The 23,083-nt window shown below is 41.6% G+C and overlaps 1 protein-coding gene across 1 annotated transcript in view; it reads left to right on the forward strand.

Moving 5' to 3' along the window:
- Positions 1 to 3,052: 3,052 nt before the first annotated feature.
- Positions 3,053 to 23,083, forward strand: part of wdr5 (WD repeat domain 5) — a 51,735-nt gene continuing 31,704 nt past the window's right edge. Inside the window, exons 1-4 of the mRNA XM_073052278.1 lie at positions 3,053 to 3,271; positions 15,069 to 15,256; positions 19,456 to 19,564; positions 22,034 to 22,107. Of these exons, the coding sequence (XP_072908379.1) occupies positions 15,179 to 15,256; positions 19,456 to 19,564; positions 22,034 to 22,107 (261 nt within the window). The 5' untranslated portion in view covers positions 3,053 to 3,271; positions 15,069 to 15,178. The remainder of the gene's footprint in view (positions 3,272 to 15,068; positions 15,257 to 19,455; positions 19,565 to 22,033; positions 22,108 to 23,083) is intronic.

Consider the following 23,083-nt stretch of genomic DNA (forward strand, 5'->3'; position numbering starts at 1 on the left):
AAGTGTAGAGTTTTATGACCAACATAATATTTTTCACTTACTCAACACTTACCCTGACATTACTGTATGATAATCATGATTGACAAGTCAGTAGTTTATACTTGTGCTCATACTACAGCACACAAGTGTAGCATATATTGAGGGTGTGTACACACTGACGAACTATACCATGTACTTCGACTTTTGATATTCTACTTTATCAACCAGTGTGGAATGCATACAGTAAAACATGTCTGTCTATTCTAGTTCAAAGGTTATTACCAAAGAATGGAATAAATTATACACTTTGAGATTTGTTTGCTTAAAGGCAAGAAACCCGAAGAACCCAAAAAAAAAAGAAAGAGCATTGTCTAGTTATTTGGCTTACTAAATACTGTATCAATACAAAAGAGCCTACCAATGATATCTTTAAGCTAGGGAATCAATGACATTAGAAAAGCAGTTGGACTAATTTTTTTTACTTACTTAGAGATACAGGCCCTTGTGATCCGATGAGCCCCTGCCATCCAATTACATCCATGTGACTAATTAACCTACGAACCCGTATGTCTTTCAAATGTTGGAAGAAACCCATGCGGTCACAGGGAGAAGATACAAACTCGTTAAAGACAGTGGCAGAATTGAACAGGGTCAAAGGCACTGTAATGCTACCGTGCCATGCCTAATTGCATCGATAAACAGTTGAAGAAGGAACCGGAACTTCCCTTAAGTTGTTAAGTTAGTTCATTGCCCTATTTGTACTCCATTGATCCAGCATTGTTCTGTAATCTTTAACATATTGGTAAGTCAAATATCTGTCAGATTACACTACTGAGGTTTTGAATTGAACCCATGACTTTGCAGGTGTTTAAATTTTTTCGTGCCCTTTGTGTGTATGGCTTTAATTTTGAAGCCAGTATTTCTTTGTTGATCTGGATGTGATGCAAACTCAAAAGTCATTAGAAAGTCAATTAAGATGCAGTGAAGAAATGGCTTCATCACTTTAACAAAGCATAGGCTGCCAGACTTTTACAATCAGTCACCAGACTCATCCTCTACAATGGGTAACGTGTCTCTTGCCTCTCTGAATGAGAAAGCATCTATCTATGCATGTGAGACACAGCCAAGCCACGTCCTCCCCAGAGCATCTGGGGCTACATCTGTGTAAAGTGGCTTCTCAAATGTTCCTGGAACTTAGAACCACAAGAACTTTTAGTTTCATTCCAAATCAGATCCCCACCAGGACAGCACTCTTTCCACATCCCTAATCCTTTTTCTCTAAAATTAAAACAGAAACATTAAAAAAACACATTTTAGCAACATGGGACCCAGAGGAAGAGATTAAACCTGTCAAATTTGTTTGGTCATTCCACTTCTTCATGGATTTTTTTTTACACAAGATATGATTCTGTCCCTGAATTAAAGATATTCATTGAGCTTCAATCTATTGCTTTGTGTTTGAATAATATTTAAGTAGGAGTCCAGAGAGAGGGAAAAAACGGTTGGAACTCTGAGATGTAGAGCCATTTGTGGAGGTCTGAAATCGATAAGAAGTTTTGGGAAAGCCCTGCATATCTGGCAGTCTGATGCAACTGAAGATCTGACAGCATCTGTTAACCAGCACACTTTCTAAGATAATATATCCTTCTATGGGTGAATTCTTCTTTAGGAGATGCTATGGTTCACTCCATGAACCCCACTAATACTCAGTACTCTTTCTACTTTGCCTTTCTGTGGGATCACAGGAGATGCACCTCCTTTCCAAAAGTTCAGGGCCCCAAATATACTTCAAAAGTGAAACAACTTACTTGTACTTCCAATCAATATGCTCCTTACATTGCGTTTTGGTCTCTCATAGATATTTGCAAACAAAAACAGTCTTACTGTAAATTCTTTCTTATCAGGGATCTTACCTGGTCTCTAGCACCAATTCATTGATGATCAATTACTTCTGACACCATAAGGCATTTGATATTTAGAGATAGTGCAGAGTATACCAGGATGCCAGCATGCAGGATATTCGCCTGAACTTTATTGATAACCTTGCTTGTACAGAATGTGAACTCCTCCCATGCAGGAACGGCTAGCTGAGTGGCATAGGTATAGCGCTATTAATCATCACAGCAGTAACCAAACATGGATTGGATGACAGCTTGGAAGAACACCTCTAAATCAACAAGCATGAACCCCAACCTTCTGATTGTCACTCGTAGCAACATCAGTAATAGACAAGACAACCTTTAGTCATCCGCTAACTAGCATTGACATTCCCCTTAGGTACTTGTCCTTCCAAACAAATTTCAGCAAAAACAATTAATACAATATACAGTGAAGACAGAAGAGGCAGCCTGTTCCATGACCCACCCATTGATTTGGTCTGATGATGATACAGAGCAATTTATGGATTCCCTCTCCGAACCCCATTTTGGAGACCATATCTATCATAGAGAGGTGTGATATTCTTTCAGAAGCCCTCAAGTTGGTCCAAGTTAGTGTCCACCCAGCTGTTCCATAGGCAGCGATCATATCCCTAACGCAAGGTTATCGGCGATCTTCCTTCTAGTTGTAGCTCAAATATGCCCTAGAGTGAGGTACATTATGCCTACCGCGCTCTGTGTTTTTGTACAGATGGAGCGAACTTCCTTGCACTGTGTAGATCATTTGAGCTATGAAAGCCAACATTCTGAGGTTTAATAATTTGTTTTGCCTCTGACTATCATAACTTGGCCAGCTAGTCATCTGGACCTCACTAAATAGTTGCTATTTGCAGATATATCATCATTCGCGTTAAAATGAAGCCACTCAGCCCATCATGCTCATGCTAGCTCATTACTGGAATTATTTTTGATGTTCTACACTCCCGCTTATTTCTATGATTTATAATTCTTTTCGAGTACTTTTTTTTTCTGAGATTCTTATAAATCTGCCGTATTAACACCCTTTTTCGGGCACTCTCCGCATCTGGCCCGGCCGGGATAGGCTTGGCGCCCTCAGGCGCTAGGGGAGACGGAGCGGGAGCCGACAGACTCGGGGCATCTCTTGCCCAAGGCCGCTCCTCGGCGTGAGCTGGGGAGCCCGGGTTTGGCGCGGCGCAGGCGCACTCGGCCCTCCCGCCACATCGAGTTGCAGGAGCGGTGGTACGGGGAGAGCTGGAGCGCCGTGCTCGGGCTGCAGCGAGAACGCGGCGGCGGCGGCGGGAGCAGTAACAACACCGGGCTCAAGTTTGCACCGAGAGCGCGGCGGTAGCAGGGTCAGGCCTAGGCCTTATCAAAAAGAGCGGCATCAGCGCCAGGTATGAGCTGGTGGAGGGAGCATGGGCCTGGGGCTTGAGCAAAGCTCATCAGCCGGAGTTCAAGGGCTGTAACCCGGGGATCTTATCACTCAGAGCGCTCGTTCGTACTAGTGCAAACGGTTCACCACTGGATACCCCCAAAACTACCCTACTTCCTATATTCCCACCCCATACCCCAGGAAGCCTTCCCGTTTTCCCCCCTAATCAAAACTCCAGATATCTTCTCACCCTCCTTATCATTCATTGATAAATTCTTTCCTTAACGTATTCCATCCCCATTGTTCACCCTCCTTAATACACTCCCGAATCCCCCCTTTTCAACCTTTTACTTTCCTGCGATTTCTACGAGCTTCCATTTAATCACTTGCTTCTGTTACGGTTATTGGGCTGTCTTGCAGTCACAGCCCAGTTAAATGTTTTATAGGTCTGAACTCTATCTCAGATCGGTTCTGGGGAGAGCTGTCAAATTAGCTTTACTGTCCTTGGATTTGAAATTAGGAGCAGAATGAAAGAAAGAACATGTTGGGGTTCACAATAACTACCCAAGTGATCCCCTGTGTTATGCAGAGGTAGGGTCAGGCTATAACACCCTGTGAACATCATGTTGTCCAGTAAACTGCTCTTCCTTTTAAAAATCTCTTTCTGATTTACCCAGTTGCTCCTACATTGTTTCTGTTTCTCCAGCCATTTCATCAGCCTGTCACCCACACACTCCTTCCACTGGTTTCTCTCCCTCTACTGGTTCTATCTGCCACCCCACCTCCCTCGTTTAGACCAATTGTCCACCTTCCTATCTTATCAGATTCCATCATCTTCAGCCTGTACCCCCCCCCCCCCCCATCTTTGTCACTATTTTCACTCTTTGCTCCTCACTTAGATGCACCTATTGCATGTAGCCTTTGGTCCACCCCTTCATCTATTTCTACTCCCCTTTATGGATTCCTGTATATTCGGGGTGGGGGGGGGGGAAGAATTGCAGTAGCGACAGTGGATTCCATAGTTAGAGGAGCAGACAGGAGAGTCTGGGGGTGAAATAGAAACCTAGATGGCATTTTGCTTCCTAAGTGCCAAGATCAGGGATGTCTCACATCAATCAGGTCCACAGCATTCCAAAGGAGAAAGGTGAGCAGACAGAAGTTCTGGTACTTATTGGTACCAATGACATAGGTAGGAAAAGGGAGGAGACGTGAAGAGAGAATATAGGGACCTGGTTAGAAAGCTGAAAGGTAGAATCTCCTGTGTAGTAATCTCTGGATTGTTCTGTGTGCCACATACCAGTAAGGTAAGAATAGGTTGATTTGGCGGATGAATGTGTAGCTGAGGTACAGGAGGCTTAGTTTCAGATTTCTGGGACATTGGGATCTTTTCTGGGGAAGGTATGACCTGTATAAAAGGGACATGTTACACGTGAACCCAAGGGGGAACAATACTCTTGCAGACAACTTTGCTAGGAATGTTTAAACTAATCTGGCACGGGAATGGGAACTGGAATGACAGGGCTGAGAATGGGGCCGTTGGTATTCAAGTGGATGCATAGTGTAGTGAGACCTCGAGGGAGGACTGGCAGATGATAGGGCAAAGTTGCAGTCCGTGGAACAAGTTGAAGTGTCACGGGCAAAATCAAAAAGGGTGATAATTTCAGACTAGGTGTTACATTTGAATGTGTGCAGTATATGGAATAAGGTATATTATCTTGAAGCACAATTAGAAATTAGCGGGTACAATGTTGTGGGCATCACTGGGTTGTGGCTGAAAGAAGATCATAGTTGGGAGCTTAACATACGGGGATACACCTTGTATTGAAAGGACAGGCAGGTAGGCAAGGGGGTGGAGTGACTTGATAAAAAATGAAATCAAAACCTTAGAACAGGGGTTCCCAACCTGGTGTCCTTAAACCCCTCGGTTAAATAATAGGAGTCCAAGGCATTAAAAAGGTTGGGAGTCCCTGCTTTAGAAAGAGTTGACATGGGATCAGAAGATGTAGAATCGTTGTGAGTAGAGTTAAGAAACTGCAAGGGTAAAATGATCTTACAACTGGAGATAGAAAAGGCATTAAAAAGGGCAATGTTACGATAGTGATGGTGATTTCAATATGCAGATAAGTAGGTACATTGGGAAAATTGTGCTGTCTAGAGAACCATATTTGATTAGGGGGCTTGGGGGTAAAGGAACCCTTAGGAGACAGTGATCATGATATGATAAAATTCATCCCGCAGTTTGAGAAGTGAAGAATAAGCTCAGATATATAAGTATTACCATGGAGTAGAGGGATTTACAGAGATATGAATGAGGAGCTGGCCAAAGTTGATTGCAAGGGGACACCAGCAGGGATGATGGCAGAACAGCAATAGCTGGAGTTGCTGGGGGCAATTTGGAAGGTGCAGGATAGGTGCATTCCAAAGAGAGGATGAGGCAACCCTGGCAGACAAGGGAAATCAAAGACAGCATAAAAGCAGAAGAGAGGATATATAATATAGCAAAAATTAGTGGGAAGTTTATGGATTGGGAAGCTTTTAAAAACCAACAGACATAAATAAAAAAGCCATAAGGAAAGAAAAGATGAAATATGAAGGGAAGCTAGTCAGTAATATAAATGAGATTACCAAAGTTTTTTTTCAAATATATAAAGAGTAATAGAGAGGCGAGACACAGAAATGGTGGACGAACTTGATAAGTAGTTTGCATTAGTCTTCACTGTAGAAGACACTAGCAGTATACCAGAAATTCGAGAGTGTTATGGGGCGGAAGTGAGCGTAGCTGCTATTACTAAGGAGAAGGTGTTTGGGAGGCTGAAAGCTCTGAAGGGAGATAAGTCACCAAAACCAGATGGATTAAATCCCACGGTTCTGAAAGAGGCAGTTGAAGAGATTGTGGAGGCACTAGTAATGATCTTTCAAGAATCTGGAGACCTGGAAAATGCAAATGTCACTCTACTCTTTAAGAAAGGAAGGAGGCAGAAGAAAGGAAATTAATAGGCCAGCTAGCCTGACTTCATTGGTTGGGAAGTTGTTTTAGTCCATTATTAAGGATGAGGTTTCAGGGCACTTGGAGGCACATGATAGACTAGGCCAAAGTTACCATGGTTTACATGAGGGGAAATCTTGCCAGATAAATCTGTTGGAAATGTGAGGAAATAACAAGCAGGATAGACAAAGGAGTGTTAGTGGATGTTTATTTGGATTTTCAGAAGGCCTTTGACAAAATGGCACACACGAGTCTACGTAATAATATAAGAGTCCATGGTATTACCAGAAAGATACTAGCATTGGCTGACTGGTAGGAGGCAAACAGTGGGAATAAAGGAAGCCCTTTCTGCTTTGCTGCCAGTGACTAGTGGTGTAACACTGGGGTCACTGTTGGGATTGCTTCTTTTCAAGTTATATGTCAGTGATTTGGATGACGGAATTTATGGCTTTGTGGCCAAGTTTGCAGATGATACAAAGATAGGTGGAAGGGAATGTAGTGTTGAGGAAGCAGTGTCTGAAGAAGGACTCGGACAGATTGTAAGTATGGCAGAGAAGTTGCTGGGAAGTGTATGGTCATGCACTTTGGTAGAAGGAATAAAGGTGAATACCATTTTCTAAACAGGGAGAAAACTCAAAAACAGAGGTGCAAGGGCACTCGGGAGTCCTTGTGCACGATTCCCTGAAGGTTAACTTACAGGTTGAGTCGGCATAAGGAAGGCAAGTGCAATGTTAGCATTCATTTTGAGAGGACTAGAATATAGCAGCAGTGCTTTATAAGGCATTGGTCAGACAGCACTTGGAATATTGTGAGCTGTTTCAGAATCAGGTTTAAAATCGCCAGCAAATGTCATGAAATGTATTAACTTAGTGGCAGTCGTACAATGCAATACATAACAAATATAGAATAAAACTGGATTACAGTAAATATATGTATATTAAATAGTTAAGTTAAAATAAGTAGTGTGGAAAAAAAATAAAAAAGGAAGTAATGAGGTAGTGTACATGGGTTCAATGTCCATTCAGAAACTGGATGGCAGAGGGAAAGAAGCTGTTCCTGAATCATTGAGTACATGCCTTCAGGCTTCTGTAACCTCCTTTCTGATGGTAACAATGAAAAGAGGGCATGTTCTGGGTACTGTGGGACCTTAATGATGGACACTGCCTTCCTGAGGCACTTCTCGTTGAAGATGTCTTGGATACTATGGGGGCTAGTGCCCATAATGGAGCTGACTAGTTTTACAACTTTCTGCAACTTATTTCAATCCTATGCAGTGCCCCCCATACCATACCAGATGGTGATGCAGCTGGTCAGGATGCTCTCTACTGTACATCTTTAGAATCTCCTCAAACTCCTAATAAAATATAGCCGCACTTTACTAACATTAAGTACAAGGTTGTTGCTATGACAGCACTCAACTAGCTGGTATGTCTCACTTTTTATCTAAGAAAAGGTGTGCTGGCATTAGAGAGGGTCTAGAGGATGTTCATGAGAATGATTCTGGGAGAGAAAGGTTTAACATATGATGAACACTGGAGTTTAGAACAATGAGCAGGGTGGATCTCATTGAAACCTGTAGAATATTGAAAGTTCTGGACAGAGTGGTTATGGGGAGGATGTTTCCTACAGTGGGTGAGTCTAGGTCCAGAGGGCATATCCTCAGAATAGAGGGGCACCCATTTAGAACACAGATGAGGATGAATTTCTTTAGCCAGAGCGTGGTGAATCTGTGGAATTCATTGCTACTTGGACTCCCAAGTCATTGGGTATATTTAAGGTGGAAGTTGATAGGTTTTTGATTAGTCAGGGTGTCAAAGGTTACAGGGAGAAGGCAGGAGAATGGGATTGAGAGGGGTAATAAATCAGCCATAATGGAATGGCAGAGCTCTGGGTGGGCTGAATGACTTGATCTTGCTCCTATGTCATATGGTCTCATCTTTCAGTCCAGATAAAGAGTATCAAAGCAAAACATCAACAATCCCATTTCCCTCCACAAATGCTGCCTGACCTGCTGAGTTCCTCCAGCACCCTGTTTGTTGCTCTAGATTACAACATCTGCAATCTCCTATCTCTCCATGATTACACATCTCACTGGCAGTAAGCAACTTCCACACAATGAATGTTGAGGCTGGAAAAGGCTGCATGCATCTGTTGAATTTTAGCCTGGTGTCAACATTCCTGATGGATGGGAGTAGGGTTCGCTATGGTAATTTGGAAGTGATATGCAGGCTGGGAGGTAGCAGAGAAGTTTTGTAGTGTGCAGCTTCAAAATTGTCATCTGATTCCTTTGGGGGAGTATTCTGCAGTGTTGGATGGTTGTTATGGGGGAGAGAGAAAATGGAACTGAGGAAGACAGTATGAGCAATATTGGCATTTCTGGAAGAGAGGTTGGGGTAGCATTGCTGCCACAGGATTTTCACCCTAGAATGTTTCTCTATTTGTTTCAGAATGGCAGTACCATGAATTCAGTAGTACCTGTATTTCTCAAGTATCACCCCCAACTGTCTTTGATGTTCCTTTGTTCTCCCAATTTAATTATTTCACTCATGTCACCATTTTCATTGCCAGCACAATTAGTAAGCACTTCAGACCAAAAATTCAAAAGGCAGGCAGATAAAATCAAAAATGAAGGGATTGGGGCAATATGTTGAAGAGGACAGCAAACGATGCAGGAACAACACAGTGGGTCAGGCAGCATCTGTCAAAAGAAATGGAAGGTAACGTTTTGAGTTGAGATTCTTCACTGAAAGAGGGGAGATGATAGAAAAAGGTGGAGAGAAAGAGTACAGAAGAGCTAGCGAACAATAAGTGGAGTCATTGATTAAAGGGTAGAAAACTATTTGAATAAACTGACTGTTAGGGACCAGTAAACACGAAGAAATCTGCAGATGCTGGAAATTCAAACAACAACACACAAAATGCTGGTGGAACACAGCAGGCCAGGCAGCATCTACAGGGAGAAGCGCTGTCGACGTTTCAGGCCGAGACCCTTTGTCAGGACGAACCGAAAGGAAAGATAGTAAGAGATTTGAAAGTAGTGGGGGGAGGGGGAAATGCGAAATGATAGGAGAAGACCTAATTCTCCGTAACTTCTGCCACCTCCAAACACATTTTTCCCTCCCCCGCTTTTCGCAGGGATTGCTTCCTACGCGACTCCCTTGTCCACTCGTCCCCCCCATCCCTTCCCACCAATCTCCCTCCTGGCACTTATCCTTGTAAACGGAACAAGTGCTACACCTGCCCTTACACTTCCTCCCTCGCCACCATTCAGGGCCCCAGACAGTCCTTCCAGGTGAGGCGACACTTCACCTGTGAGTCCGCTGGTGTGGTATACTGCGTCTGGTGCTCCCGGTGTGGCCTTTTATATATTGGTGAGACCTGACGCAGACTGGGAGACCGTTTCGCTGAACACTTACGCTCGGTCCGCCAGAAAAAGCAGGATCTCCCAGTGGCCACACATTTTCATTCCATGTCCCATTCCCATTCTGATATGTCTATCCATGGCCTCCTCTATTGTCAAAATGAATCCAAACAACACCTTATATACCGGCTGGGTAGCCTCCAACCTGATGGCATGAACATTGACTTCTCTAACTTCCATTAATGCCTCTCCTCCCCTTCTTACCCCATCCCTGACATATTTAGTTGTTTGCCTGTTCTCCATCTCCCTCTGGTGCTTCCCCCCCCCCCCCCAACCTTTCTTTCTCCCGATGCCTCCCGTCCCATGATCCTTTCCCTTCTCCAGCTCTGTATCCCTTTCGCCAATCACCTTTCCAGCTCTTAGCTTCATCCCACCCCCTCCGGTCTACTCCTATCATTTCACATTTCCCCCTCTCCCCACTACTTTCAAATCTCTTACTATCTTTCCTTTCGGTTAGTCCTGACGAAGGGTCTTGGCCCGAAACGTCGACAGCGCTTCTCCCTATAGATGCTGCCTGGCCTGCTGTGTTCCACCAGCATTTTGTGTGTGTTGTTGTTAGGGACCAGTATTGGCACTTAGTATTTGCAATCTATTTTTATGAGAGTGATGTTGCTTTGCTTTTACAGCTAATTATGCTGCAAGGTGTATGCAGTGAGTCTAAAAAGAGATGTAGATTTAAATTAAAGTCAAGGATTTTTCCACATGGAGTATAATGTGGAAAAATGTGAGGTTATCACCTTGGTAACAATAATAGAAAAAAAAAGCTAGTAAACAAAAGGGTTGGTGCACTGGTCTTGAATGGCAGAAATGTAACAAACAAGCACTTGGAGAGGGTGATGTGAATGTGCTGAGTGGACAGTGGGGTAAAGTACATCAATGAAAATTCTTGCTGCAATCTTTTGAGACTGCACTTGGAAGTTCTAGTCTCTTTACCTAAAGAAGAACATGGAGATGGTCCAATTTAGATTCACTGGAATGGGCAATATATCCTTTGAGGAGAAATTGGGTAAAGTTAACCTTTAGTCACTTGAAAATGAGAGCAGATCCCACATGTGTATAAGATTCTGCAGGTTGACAGGGTTGATGCAGAGAGACTGTTTGTTCAGACTAGAGAGTTTAGGATCAGGAGTATGATCTCAGAATAGGAGTTGGCTTTTAAAATGCAGCATATTTTCCACTAAGAAGATTAAACTTTGGAATTTTCCATCTTAGAGGATGGAGATGCCAGGTCATTGAATATATTTACTACCAAGACAGATTTTTTTGACACAAAAGAATATTGAGAAATATGGAGTCTGAATAGTAAAATGTATGATGTATAGAATCAGCCATGATCTTATTAAAAGATAAAGTGGGAATGTGGAGCGTTGTAATCTGCTCATGCTTAAAGTTAATTATATTGCTACAAAGGCAGAGAACTCTTATCAGAAAATTGTGCAGTATGGAAGGAGGCCATTCTAATCAATGCTGTTTCTTCCCTTTACCAAGACCTAGTTTAAATTATTTAGACACTTTCATTTTTAAAGTTCTTGTAACTCCTTCCAATTCCTGTTACTCTGTCCTTTCAACAACATGATAAAAAAAATCTCCTGAACTTTTTCCATTAGTTTGGTGATGATCTTGAATTTTCTTCTAATTATTGACTCAATGACGAGTGAAACCTGTAAGATTTTTAAACATCCCTGGGAGCTCTCCTCAGCCTAATTACCTCTGCTTCTGATTTCTGCTGATGCTAAAACTTCTGGAGTCTTGGGTGAATTTCTTTTGGAATTTGTTTTTAATTTGTAGCATCCTCCTTGTAAAGGATGACCCAAATCTGAACACAAGTCTACTGTTTGGGGTGAGAACAATCATTTGCACAGTTTTAACCCTCTCTGTGAAACATCTATCTATTGATAGAACCTAGAGTGTCTTATGATTTATTTACGTTTATTTACTGTCTTCTCCAAGAGTATTTTTTTATGAATCCTTCTGACTGCTTTTCTCTTTCTGCACATATTTTTATCAGTGTGTATTTCCTCTTTTTGCTTCCACATTGTATTATCTTACTTTATGTATCTTACAATGTATCTTACTTTACATTGTATTATCTCTTTATTGGATGTCCACTTATCAGCTTTTCATTTTAAAATAAAGTTGTCAATTCTGACTGGTAAGGGACCCCCAAATGTAAGCATCCTATTCTTTTCTGCTTATGTATTTTCTGACTTGCTCAGTTTTAGAAGAACTTTTTAAAAACTATAAACTTTGAACACATGCAGGATTTTTGTCTCAATTTTATTTCTTCCCACTGCAATATCCTTTTCTCCAACCTCACCAAAATTATTTGCAGCTCTTTTCATGGTTAGTCACTTTCCCTATTGTGTTATTTGTAAATCTTCTTGTAGCAATTTAACTTCCTATTCTTACCGGCAGGAGCGACCTCTAATAAAAATTTCTTAAGTTTGCCATCAAGCATAAACAATAAAATCAGCATTTCCTTTATAAACCTGACCTGTTGCTTTCTGAAAAGCACCTTTTGTATTTGTCTGTAAGTGGCTTGCCTGGTGAACACTAGAACTTTCCTTACTATTGATAGCAGTTGGTGTTTTTAACTTGAGCAGAGCTTTCAGTACTTGGTCATAACGTCCATATCCAACAAAGGTTGAAAATTGTTTTTTTACTCCCAACTAATTCCCCTATTCACCCCCCCCCCCCCCCCCCGCCAACAACCCCTCCACCATGCCTGACTCTGGGTTTCAGGATAAGTCATTGAAGTTCAGAGACCTTTTTGCTTGGACTTAAGTTCATTTTATTAGGTTTGAGTTAATTTTAAATATCCTTTCCAGTTGTATATCCTTGCTCCTAAGTACAGATTGACAAAATCTATGAGGTTATCTGGTACAAAAAAAGTCCTCCTCTCGCTACACTCAGCTTCCTCCCCAAAATGTCCAGTTGGTTAAAGGATGAGCCAGAGTACATTGTAGTAGGTTGATCACTCTGTACAGTAAAAATCATGCTTGAATCAAGCGATCATTTTGGCAGCAGGTGGAACAACCTCACAATATAATTATAGATGAGCACTGCAAGTGACTAACACACACTACCCATATGTATGTTACAAATCTGCTATGATTTCAAACTAAATCTATTATCAAAGTACATATATGTCACATAAAAACATAGAAAAACTACGACACAATACATGCCCCTTGGCCCACAATGCTATGCCAAGCATGTACTTACTTTAGAAATTACCTAAGGTTACCCATAGCCCTCTATTTTTCTGAGTTCCATGTACCTATCTAGGAGTCTCTTAAACGACCCTATCATATCTGCCTCCACCACCATGACCGGCAGCCCATTCCACATACTTGCCACTCTCTGCGTAAAAAAAAATGTACCTCTGACATCTCTGTACAGTCATCCCTCCTTATCCGCAGGGGATTGGTTCCGGGACCCCCCCCCCCCCCCCCCCCGCGGATACCAAAAATCTTGGAAGCTCAAGTCCCTTATTTAACCTGGCTCAGTGCAGTGGACATTAGGGCCTGGCACAGCTCCGAATCCGCAATGTTTCTGTTCATGAAAATAATCACGATCACAATTGAAAATAAGGTGGAAGTAATAAAGCGTTCAGAAAGAGGTGAAACGCCATCGGTCATTGGAAAAGTGTTAGGCTACAGTCGGTCAACGATTGGAACAATTTTAATGGAGCATGAGAAAGGCCCTGCCCCGATGAAAGCTACAATTATTACTAAGCAATGCAGTATCGAAATTAATTAGCGAAATACGTATGTTTCTTAAGTTTTATATGCATAGAAAGGTAAAATATATACTATATACTAAGAAAAACTTTTTACTAACTGACCTGTTCCAACTTCAAATCCGACTTAAAGACTCAGGAACGGAACTCATTCATAACCCAGGGACTGCCTGTACTTTTTGAATAATCTCTAGATTACTTATAATACCTAATACAGTGTAAATTCTATTTAAATAGTTGTTATACTGTATTGTTTAGGGAATAATTACAAGAAAAAATAGTCTGTACATGTTCAAACAACGAGTGCTGGAGAGAGAACTTCCGGGTTTTCCTGATCCACGATTGGTTGAATTCGCGCATGTGGAAACCACGGATAAGGAGAGCCGACTGTACTCACTTCCAAGCACCACATCAGCCCTGGGAAAAAACCTCTGACTATCCACACGATCAATGCCTCTCATCACCTTATACACCTCTCTCAGGTCACCTCTCATCTTCCGTCTTTCCAAGGAGAAAAGACCAAGTTCACTCAACCTATTCTTGTAAGGCAAGCTCTCCAATGCAGGCAACATCCTTGTAAATCTTCTCTGCACCCTTCCTATGTCTTTCACATCCTTCCTGTAGTGAGGTTACCAGAACTGAACTCAGTACTCCAAGTGGGGTCTGACTAGAGTCGTATTTAGCTGTAACATTACCTCTCGGCTCTTAAACTCAGTCCCACAGTTGATGAAGGTCAATGCACCGTATGCCTTCTTAACCACAGAGTCAATCTGTGCAGCAGCTTTGAGTGTCCTGTGGACTCGTACCCCAAGATCCTTCACGCTGCCAAGAGTCTTACCATTAATGCTATATTCTGCCATCATATTTGACCTACCAAAATGAACCTCCTCATACTTATCTGTTGAATTCCATCTGCCACTTCTCAGCCCAGTTTTGCATCCTATCAATGTTCCACTATAACCTCACCCACAGCCCTCCACACTATCCACAACACCCCCAACCTTTGTGTCATCAGCAAATTTACTAACCCATCCCTCCACTTCCTCATATACAACCCTGAGATTAATTTTCTTGTGGGCATACACAGTAAATATAAGAAACACCACAAAATCAGTGAAAGGCCACTCCTCCAATTAGATGGACAACAGCCAATGTGCAATTAACAATAAACTGTGTAAATAAAAAAAATGATTGGGCAATTCAGCCCAATCTCTTGTGGTCTTGTGTCAGTATAATCTACCTTGAGATTCATTTTCTTTCAAGCATTCACAATATAACAAAGAAATACAATAAAATCAATGAAAAACTACACACAAAGACTGACAACAAATGGCAAACAGTGCAATAAGTAAATAATACTGAGGACATGAGTTGGACAATCCTGGAAATTTGCTCCACCCAGTCCTGTCTTTCATGTACTTGTCCCTAACTCTCCTTCACTTTTCCTACATTGAGAACCAGCATACTTGTGTTTTTTTGTCAACAGTTGTTTTTTCCCCCTTCTATAACCTTTTTGCAAAGTCAAAAGTTAATGGTGTTAGTTGGAAATCCTTCCTGAATCACTGCTTAAGAGATTTATTTTGTGATTGCAACTTCCAGCTCTGAGATGTTATGACAAGTTATTGTAATACCCATGTGGATTTGTATGATGGTTCTCTAATTTTTTGTAGACAGCTCACGCTTCCAGTGTCCAGATCAAGTGGTTGTGTTTGGAAGGGTTCAGGCACAAGCTGAACCCTCCTTCGAGAAAAGTTCTGCCAGGTTTATATGGTCAGCAAGGATGGCGACTGAAGACAAAAAATCGGAAACAGAATGCACCAAAACACAGTCAGCGCCTTCCTCCTCCAATCAAAATAAGGCAAGTGAAATATTTGAATAAGCTCATAGAGAAGGTACTCTTGTCTCTGGGGCTAAGAGAGTGTATTAAGGGACCCAAAGCTGTGCATCTGCTTGCATGCTTTGCGGGTGTCCTGTCCCCTACATTGGTTGAGTTCAGGTGGAAACCTCTTTGAGTCCTGGTGGCTGCAAACTTGGATCTGAGAGATTTCATGGAGGAAATGTCTCTAATCACAGTCTTTTACATGTTGCTAAATATAGATGTTTTGCCAGATAGTAAAGGATTGTTTAAGTAACATCTTTGCTGAGAAAGAGAGAAACCAGAGCAGTCAGTTTATCATCTATACCATGAAAGCTGCCAGAGACCAGAAAACGGAAGGAGTTTAAAATTGAAAAGCTGCAGTTTTCCAAGACATCGAGCATATGTGAAAGAAGCTGTATCTGACAAATTAAAGATTCCTTTTATAAAGTACTATGATGAATTTTTCAAGGAAATGCAGTAAACACTTCAAATCTTTTGACATTGCTGCTTGCAATAATCTTGCTTTCTTTGAAATGAGGTAGTGCCTGTATATTGGAGAGTGTAAGATTTCAACAGATTTGGATTTAAAACGGTTTGACAATCTATTTGCTGACTGGCGTGGTTTAAGATGTTTCATCTCTATTAAAATGTCAGTGAATAAATGCCTTGAATATAAACAGTAATGCAGTGCTAGTACTTGTCAGAATAAAGTAACCTTTCTGCAGATACTGGCTGGAAATATCCTCCTGTTCGATGTGGTTGAGGTCCTCTATGTCATTCATTGTAAAGCTGTTTCCATTTTACTGTGAAGAATGGGTCAAATATATCTCTTCTTAGGAATCTATTTCCAGTTCTGACTTGTTAGTAGAGTTGAAATGAGCAGGGAGGCTGATGGAAGTAAGCAAGGAAAGACTCAAATGGGATTAATGTAGGGGAATGAAGTAAGTACTTCATTTGCCAGAAAGTCATGTCACAAGAGGTGGAATTACAATGGAGCCTGAGCAGGCAGCAACATGAGCTTATGATTTCATAGATACATTTTATGATTTGCATTGTAGACGGAAACTTAGTGAAGACAATGCAGTCGAGAAGGAAGGGTATGAAAATAACTGGTATACAGACATATTTTCTGTAAGCTAAAATGAAATGTGTCCAAAGCTGTTAGAGAAGCGATCCATTCAGGCTGCAAGCACGTTATCAGATGATGAAGAGATAGCTAATGCAGTTCTGTCGTTTATAGAGGAAATTCAGGACATTCTTTGTGATTATCAGGCAATCAGCTGACAAATGGTGATGAGCGAGCTGTTTGAAAATTGGCAGAGGGACAGTTTAAATTAATTGGGGAAATACTAATCAAAGACAGTTAACATGAATTTAAGTGAGGTTGTGTCTGAATAACTGAAAAATCAAAGCAGATGCAGGGAAGTTTATTGTAGATTGTACTGGATGTAAAATGCATGGATTTCAGCATGACTTTCTAGGTGATTTAAGAGCTTGCTTAGGATGGTGAAATTTGGTTCTGAGGAAAAGTTAATTAGATTAATATTGCTTTCTTGAAAGCAGCAGAGGTTGAAGAGAGATTTAACTAATAATAAGATCTTGGGCTGGTGAAAAGCAAGAGCTTGTTGCTCGAAGCAGAAAGGGCCATAATTAAAAGAATAAATGTAAGAATTGGTTTCTCAAGGAGTGGAAGGAGAGAAGTTTAGGCAGAAGGCATTGTTATATTTCACTGGACAATATGCAGAATGACCCAGGTATTTTCTGCTCAACAGTGATCTGTAGACTCTGCAAAGCACCTGCCCATGGCATTCAGCCACACTGACAGTTACAGTCCCAGCAGTCTCTGGTGTTCTGAATCTTAACTGGGCTGGTCATAATAATATGCTGAAAGAGCTGTTTGGAAGCACGGTATACTACAATAAGTGGCTGATATTCCAGGTGTTTGCGCCATTTATAAGAGACAGGGAAACAGAAACAGGCTGTCCCCAGGTAATGAATGTGTTCTGTTTTTGCTAGTGCTTATAAAGCGACTTTTGTCTAAGTTGGAAAGTACACAGAACTCTTAATGTTGTAACTACCTCTCCTTAGTATTGTAACGTATGGCATCAAGAGCACATTAAAACTGAAAAGACTGAACAATTACTAACAGTAGAGAGAGGGGAAACTAGTTTCTGCCATTTGTAGGAACCAACTTCTTTGTGTATGTTGGACTTTTGAATTCAATAGGATTTTGTATGTAGGGGATGGCCTGTACTTTCCATTTGGCTTTGGTGCAGCTGTAACAATGCTCAAGCTAATCCTCAATCAGCACAAAGAACTGTTCGTGGCACCCTATTGGCCACCCTATTAGTTTCACAATGTGTACTTTCTACAAAGGGCACTGTGGATTTCTTGCATTGATCACTCCAGCAGCGTCTCCCTAACTAGCAGATTATACCATCAAGAAGGCACTAGCGGCCAATAAGTGGGAACACTGCGTAGGGTTTCCTTGATATCTCATACATATATATTTCTCATACAGCATCCTGATTCGGGAATCTCTCGCTCTTACCTCACTCACTTAATCCTGGAGATCCCTATCCAAGAGCGATGTGTGTTTCTTCACCAGAGTAGATGAAGCGGTTCAAAAAGTCAACTCCTCATGATTTTTCAAGACCAATTAGAGAAGAGTAATGAAAGCTCACATCCTGTAAATAAAATTCTGAAGAATGTGTGCCTGCCTCTTGGACAGCAAGCCCAGAGGTGGAAGGTACATTTAGTCTTAGAAGCACTTTTGTAGTTTGTATGACATGGTAGACCAAATGCACACCAGGAAGAGACCCATTTTCCCTGAGTGAGGGTGATGGTAATAATACATGACTGCAAGATCAGCTTGCGAGTATGGAAAATAACTTCCCACACTCTGCCCTAGTTTTATAAACCAAAGTACTTTAGGAACTCTTCAGAAGTTCACAAATTCGGTACATGTAATCTGAAGTCTGAATAATTGAACAGACATTGCTGCTTGACACAAAATTGACAATTGTTGTGGATGACTGGTGGGAGATTCTCCACAGCAAGACCCATGACTGTATCGCCACCCACAGCTCCAATCTGCTAATTAATTTTGCCGATGACATTACATTGATTGGACTTATCTCAAACAACAATGAGGTGGCCTACAGGGAAGAAGTCATCTCTGACACAGTGGTGTCAAGAAAACAACCTCTCCCTCAATGTCACAAAAACAAAGGAGCTGGTTGTGGACAACAGGAGGAATGGAGACGGGCTAACCCCTATTGACATCAATGGATCTGGGGTTGAGAGGGTAAAGAGCTTCAAGTTCCCCAGCATCCATGTCACCAAGAATCTCACATGGTCTGTACACACCAGCGGTGTGGTGATAAAGCCACAACAGCGCCTCTTTCACCTCAGACGGTTGAGTTTTTGGTATGGGCCCCCAAATCCTGAGAACTTTCTACATGGGCACAATTGAGAGCATCTTGTCTGGCTGCATCACTGCCTGGTATGGGAATTGTACCTCCCTTACTTATGAGTACAGGGAGAAATGTACTCCCCCTGCAGAGAGTGGTGTGGACCGCCCAAAGTTCTGAACTTCCCGTGATTCAGGACATTTACAAGGACAAGTGTGTAAAAAGAGCCCATAGGATCATTGGGGACCCAGGTAATCCCAACCACAATCTATTCCAGCTGCTACCATCTGGGAAGCAGTACTGCAGCATAAAAGCCAGGACCAACAGGCTCCAGGACAGCTTCTTCCACCAGGCCATCAGACTGATGAACTCACGCTGATTTGAGAGTACTCCATATTACATTGACTGTTCTGTTTATTATAAATTACTATGATTGCACATTTAGATGGAGACATAACGTAAAGATTTTTACTCCTCATCTATATGAAGGATGTAAGAAACAGTCAATTCAATTTAATCAGAAGTAGTTCTGCAGCTGGGATGTTCTTTTTAAAGTAGTCAGGATAGAGTCTGCAGCTACGTCTATTGCAGGAACTATAAAGAGTTAATGACTTCTGGGGTGGCTTTTGTAGCCTTACGTTTCAAATTGTTGCTTTATCATGGTTATGGAAGTGAGTGTAAGTTAGGCATACGTTGAATAGTACTTACAGACTTCCTCGGCAATTACATTCTCACTAATAAAGGTGTGATGCTTTAAATAAAATCTCATTTCTGTTTGGTTAACAGCCTTCTGCAGTGAAACCGAACTATACCTTGAAATTTACACTGGCCGGACACACAAAAGCAGTCTCTTCGGTTAAGTTCAGTCCAAATGGAGAATGGCTGGCAAGTTCTTGTGAGTAAACCCATGTCATTTTTGGTTCATTGAATAAATTTAGGTGACTGTGTAACCTAAACGTGTTTGGAGTAGAGTTTGATTCACCCCGCAGTTATCATTTCTAAGGGTCAGTGGTCAATTGTTCATCAGTACGGCAACCCAGAGAAGCTGCCCTGCCTGATGTGTAATTGAGCTATAATGGCCAGAAAAGTCAAAGGTGAACTCTTCGTGGGTGGTGAGTTGGCTAGTTCTACTTGGTTTTAAAGGAGATGTATGGGGATGTTTGCATGTATTTCCCTTGGGTTAGCATGAGTCTTCTCTACTGGGATAGGCAGGGATGACTGAATGAAATAGAGCTCCTTGAGCCCTCTAGAACCTTAGCTGCTTTTCCTGTACAGAAAATAAGGAATTGGGAAAATAATTAATCTACAAGAGAAATTCAAATTAAGTTGGTCCTGGTCTTTTGCCAGGATTCCAGAATCTGGTTACAGCAGGAACCTTCAATGTTTATCTCACACCATTGCATTAAGGCCAATTGAACCTTGAGCACCAATCACAAGAAGACCTAGTCTCTGTGGTAGTCCGCAGCCCTAGACAGCTAATTCTGGAGGGAGTTCCCAGAATTGCTAGGTTAGCTGTGTAGAAGTGAGTGAAAACAGATTAATGGGCTCCTGGAGGCAGAATGTGTCCCCAGATAGAACTGTGGAGTCAGCACGGAAATGGCCCTTTGACCCACTGAGTCTGTGTTATCACCAACACTGCAGACGTTGGAAATGTGAACCCACGCACACAAGATGCTGGAGGGACTCAGCAAGTCAAATGCTCGGAGCTCAGTGAGTGGAGGGTAATCAGCAGTCAATGTTTTGGATGAAGGATTTCTCCATAGATATTACTCGACCCGCTGAGTTCCTCCAGAATTTTGTGTGTGTTAATCTTATCCAATATTCTCATCAGGTTTTCTCCCCCAGATTCATCCACCCACCTACGCACTAGGGGTAACTTGTAATGGCCAACTACCGTAGATTCCGGACTACAGAGCGCACCTGATTTTTAGCCGCTGGCACTAATTTTAGAAATAAAATCATTTTTTTAAATGTAAAGGCCGCACCGGATTTTCGGCCGCAGGTGTCCCACGTTGTAATATTTACACAGAAAGATATTACACGTGAGGATTTTTTTAACTTTTAATTAAATCCATATGGTAACAAAAACAAATACATATTGCAAATGCTTTTTTTCGAACCGTGCCCGTACGCGGCTACTTTTAAATATACGTTGCGTATACTTCTTTACTGAACAACATTCCAATATCTCCTAACGACTGGTAAAAAATATATATACTGCAGCCTACCAGGAAAAGTTATTGATACCTTTAACTTAAAAGCAGAGTTCGCTCGGATCCAAAGCCGCTCGCGTAATGCCGCTCCCCCCCTCCTTTCCGTTTCATCGCAAACGGCATTTAAAAGCAGATTTCGCTCAGATCCAAAGCCGCTCCGCCGCTCGACCCCCTCCTTTCCGTTTCATCGCAAACGGCATTTTCCCACAAGACGCCGCGAAACCGGGTGTGTCGTCATAGCATCCCGCGATGTAGTACAGAAAACAAATATAGTTTAAACTAAGAGGGTAGGTAGCACAATGCTTCGAGTGTTTTCCATGTTGATGAGGGTGAGTACAAATGACTGATTTACAATAATTTAATTGTGAAAGTGCGCTTGATTTATCGTACAATTTCATTGGACCTCTGTGAACTACTCATCAATTTTATTGGTCTACTGTTACGAGGCAAAATGTTTACGAGGCGGCATGAAAAAAACCTTGCATTAGCCGCATCGGATTATTGGCCGCAAAGTTCAAAGCTGTTCAAAATGTGGGAAAAAAGTAGCGGCTTAAAATCCGGAATCTACGGTAACCTATGAATGCACATGCCTTTGGGAATAGGAGAAATCTGCACAGTTACAAGAAGAACACGTAAACTCCAGAATCAGAATTGAATCTAGGTCTCAGGTGTTACAAAGCAGTGACTCTACCAGTTTCACCACTGTATCACCTAGATAATCCTGCTTTATTTAAATATTTGACTTTAAATTCCCCAGGAGCCAGGGTTTTAAACACCTCAACACCCAAACTCTGGTTGTTAAACTAGTAATTTAGCCACTATTCAGTATTTCTGTTTTTACATGTTTTTTTAAAAAAAATCTATACGTATACCATAATTGATTTACTTATTTATTATTTTATTTATTTATTTATCGCACGCTCTCTCCCTCCCTCCCTCCCTCCTCCCCCCCCCAGATTGTGTTGCATTGAACTACATGCCGGTGATAATAAGCCTGATTCTGATTCTCAAACCAGGGATTTCAGATGGATTGAACACTCTCAAAAGTTTTCCAGCAGGGGTGAATTTACAGAAAACCTATGGATGGCTTGGAAAAAGGGGATGAGATCTGCTCTTTCTCAAACCTGACTCTATTCCTTCTTACTCCACAGCTGCTGATAAATTGATTAAAATTTGGGGTGCTTATGATGGTAAATTTGAAAAAACCATATCAGGACACAAACTGGTGAGTGAGAAATATTAATACAACTATTCAGTGCTTCAATGTCAATGGATATCATTGTAAATAATGTTATATAAAGTGCAAATGATGACCTATGAATGGCATTGTTAAATTGCGAGATGGTCAGCGAGTATGATGCAAATTTACTGTTATTTTCATTGATTCTCCTTCCAGAAAACTTGACAGGTGACAAGCAACAGACTAGAGAGGTAGATATTGGTAAGGATAGACAGTGCAAAAGGTTAGGGCTTTGAGTAGCATAGGTTTGAGAGCTTGTACATACATCCTACTGTATGTACGGGAAATATGTTGCAAACTCAGTAACTTTAACTCAGCTTGTGCTCCTCTTGATCCCATGTCCGAATGAAGTGTTTCCTCTACTCTAGGGTTCAAATACATCATCTCCACTAATGTTCTGATACAAGTGCAAGGGAGTTCCACTGACAAAAGATATTCAACCTATTTTGCCCTCGAGAAGAGTGGAAATATTCCATAGAGCACAAATAGATGTCTAATCCCTGACATACCAAAATTTGCATTGAACCATATAATGGAACTTCAAGTGATAAAATTATGGTATAAAAGGAGCGCATTCAAAGTACATTTATTATCAAAGTATGCATGCAGCTTACCAACACTGAGATTCATCTTCCCACAGACAGCCATTAAACAACCATTGAATCCATTCAAATATAAAACAGAGTCCAGACCTATTCAGTTCAGCTCAGTGCAGTTCAATCTAGCGCTATGTTGTTCGTTATCTGCAGGCTGCCCTGATCAAAATAGCAACAAAAAAAGGAGCGACCAGAAACACATCCGAACGTGAACTATAGAGTCCAATTCAAAAAACTGTGTCACTTAAACCTCGCCAAAGACCCAGGACTCTGGCACCATCCTCTGACAGCATCGAGGCAGAGAGAGAGCATTTGAATGCTGGGACCTTCCTCCAGGAGCAGCCAGCGAGAGGGAACGAGAACGT

Source organism: Hemitrygon akajei, chromosome 7 (assembly GCF_048418815.1).
Source record: "Hemitrygon akajei chromosome 7, sHemAka1.3, whole genome shotgun sequence".
NCBI lineage: Eukaryota > Metazoa > Chordata > Chondrichthyes > Myliobatiformes > Dasyatidae > Hemitrygon > Hemitrygon akajei.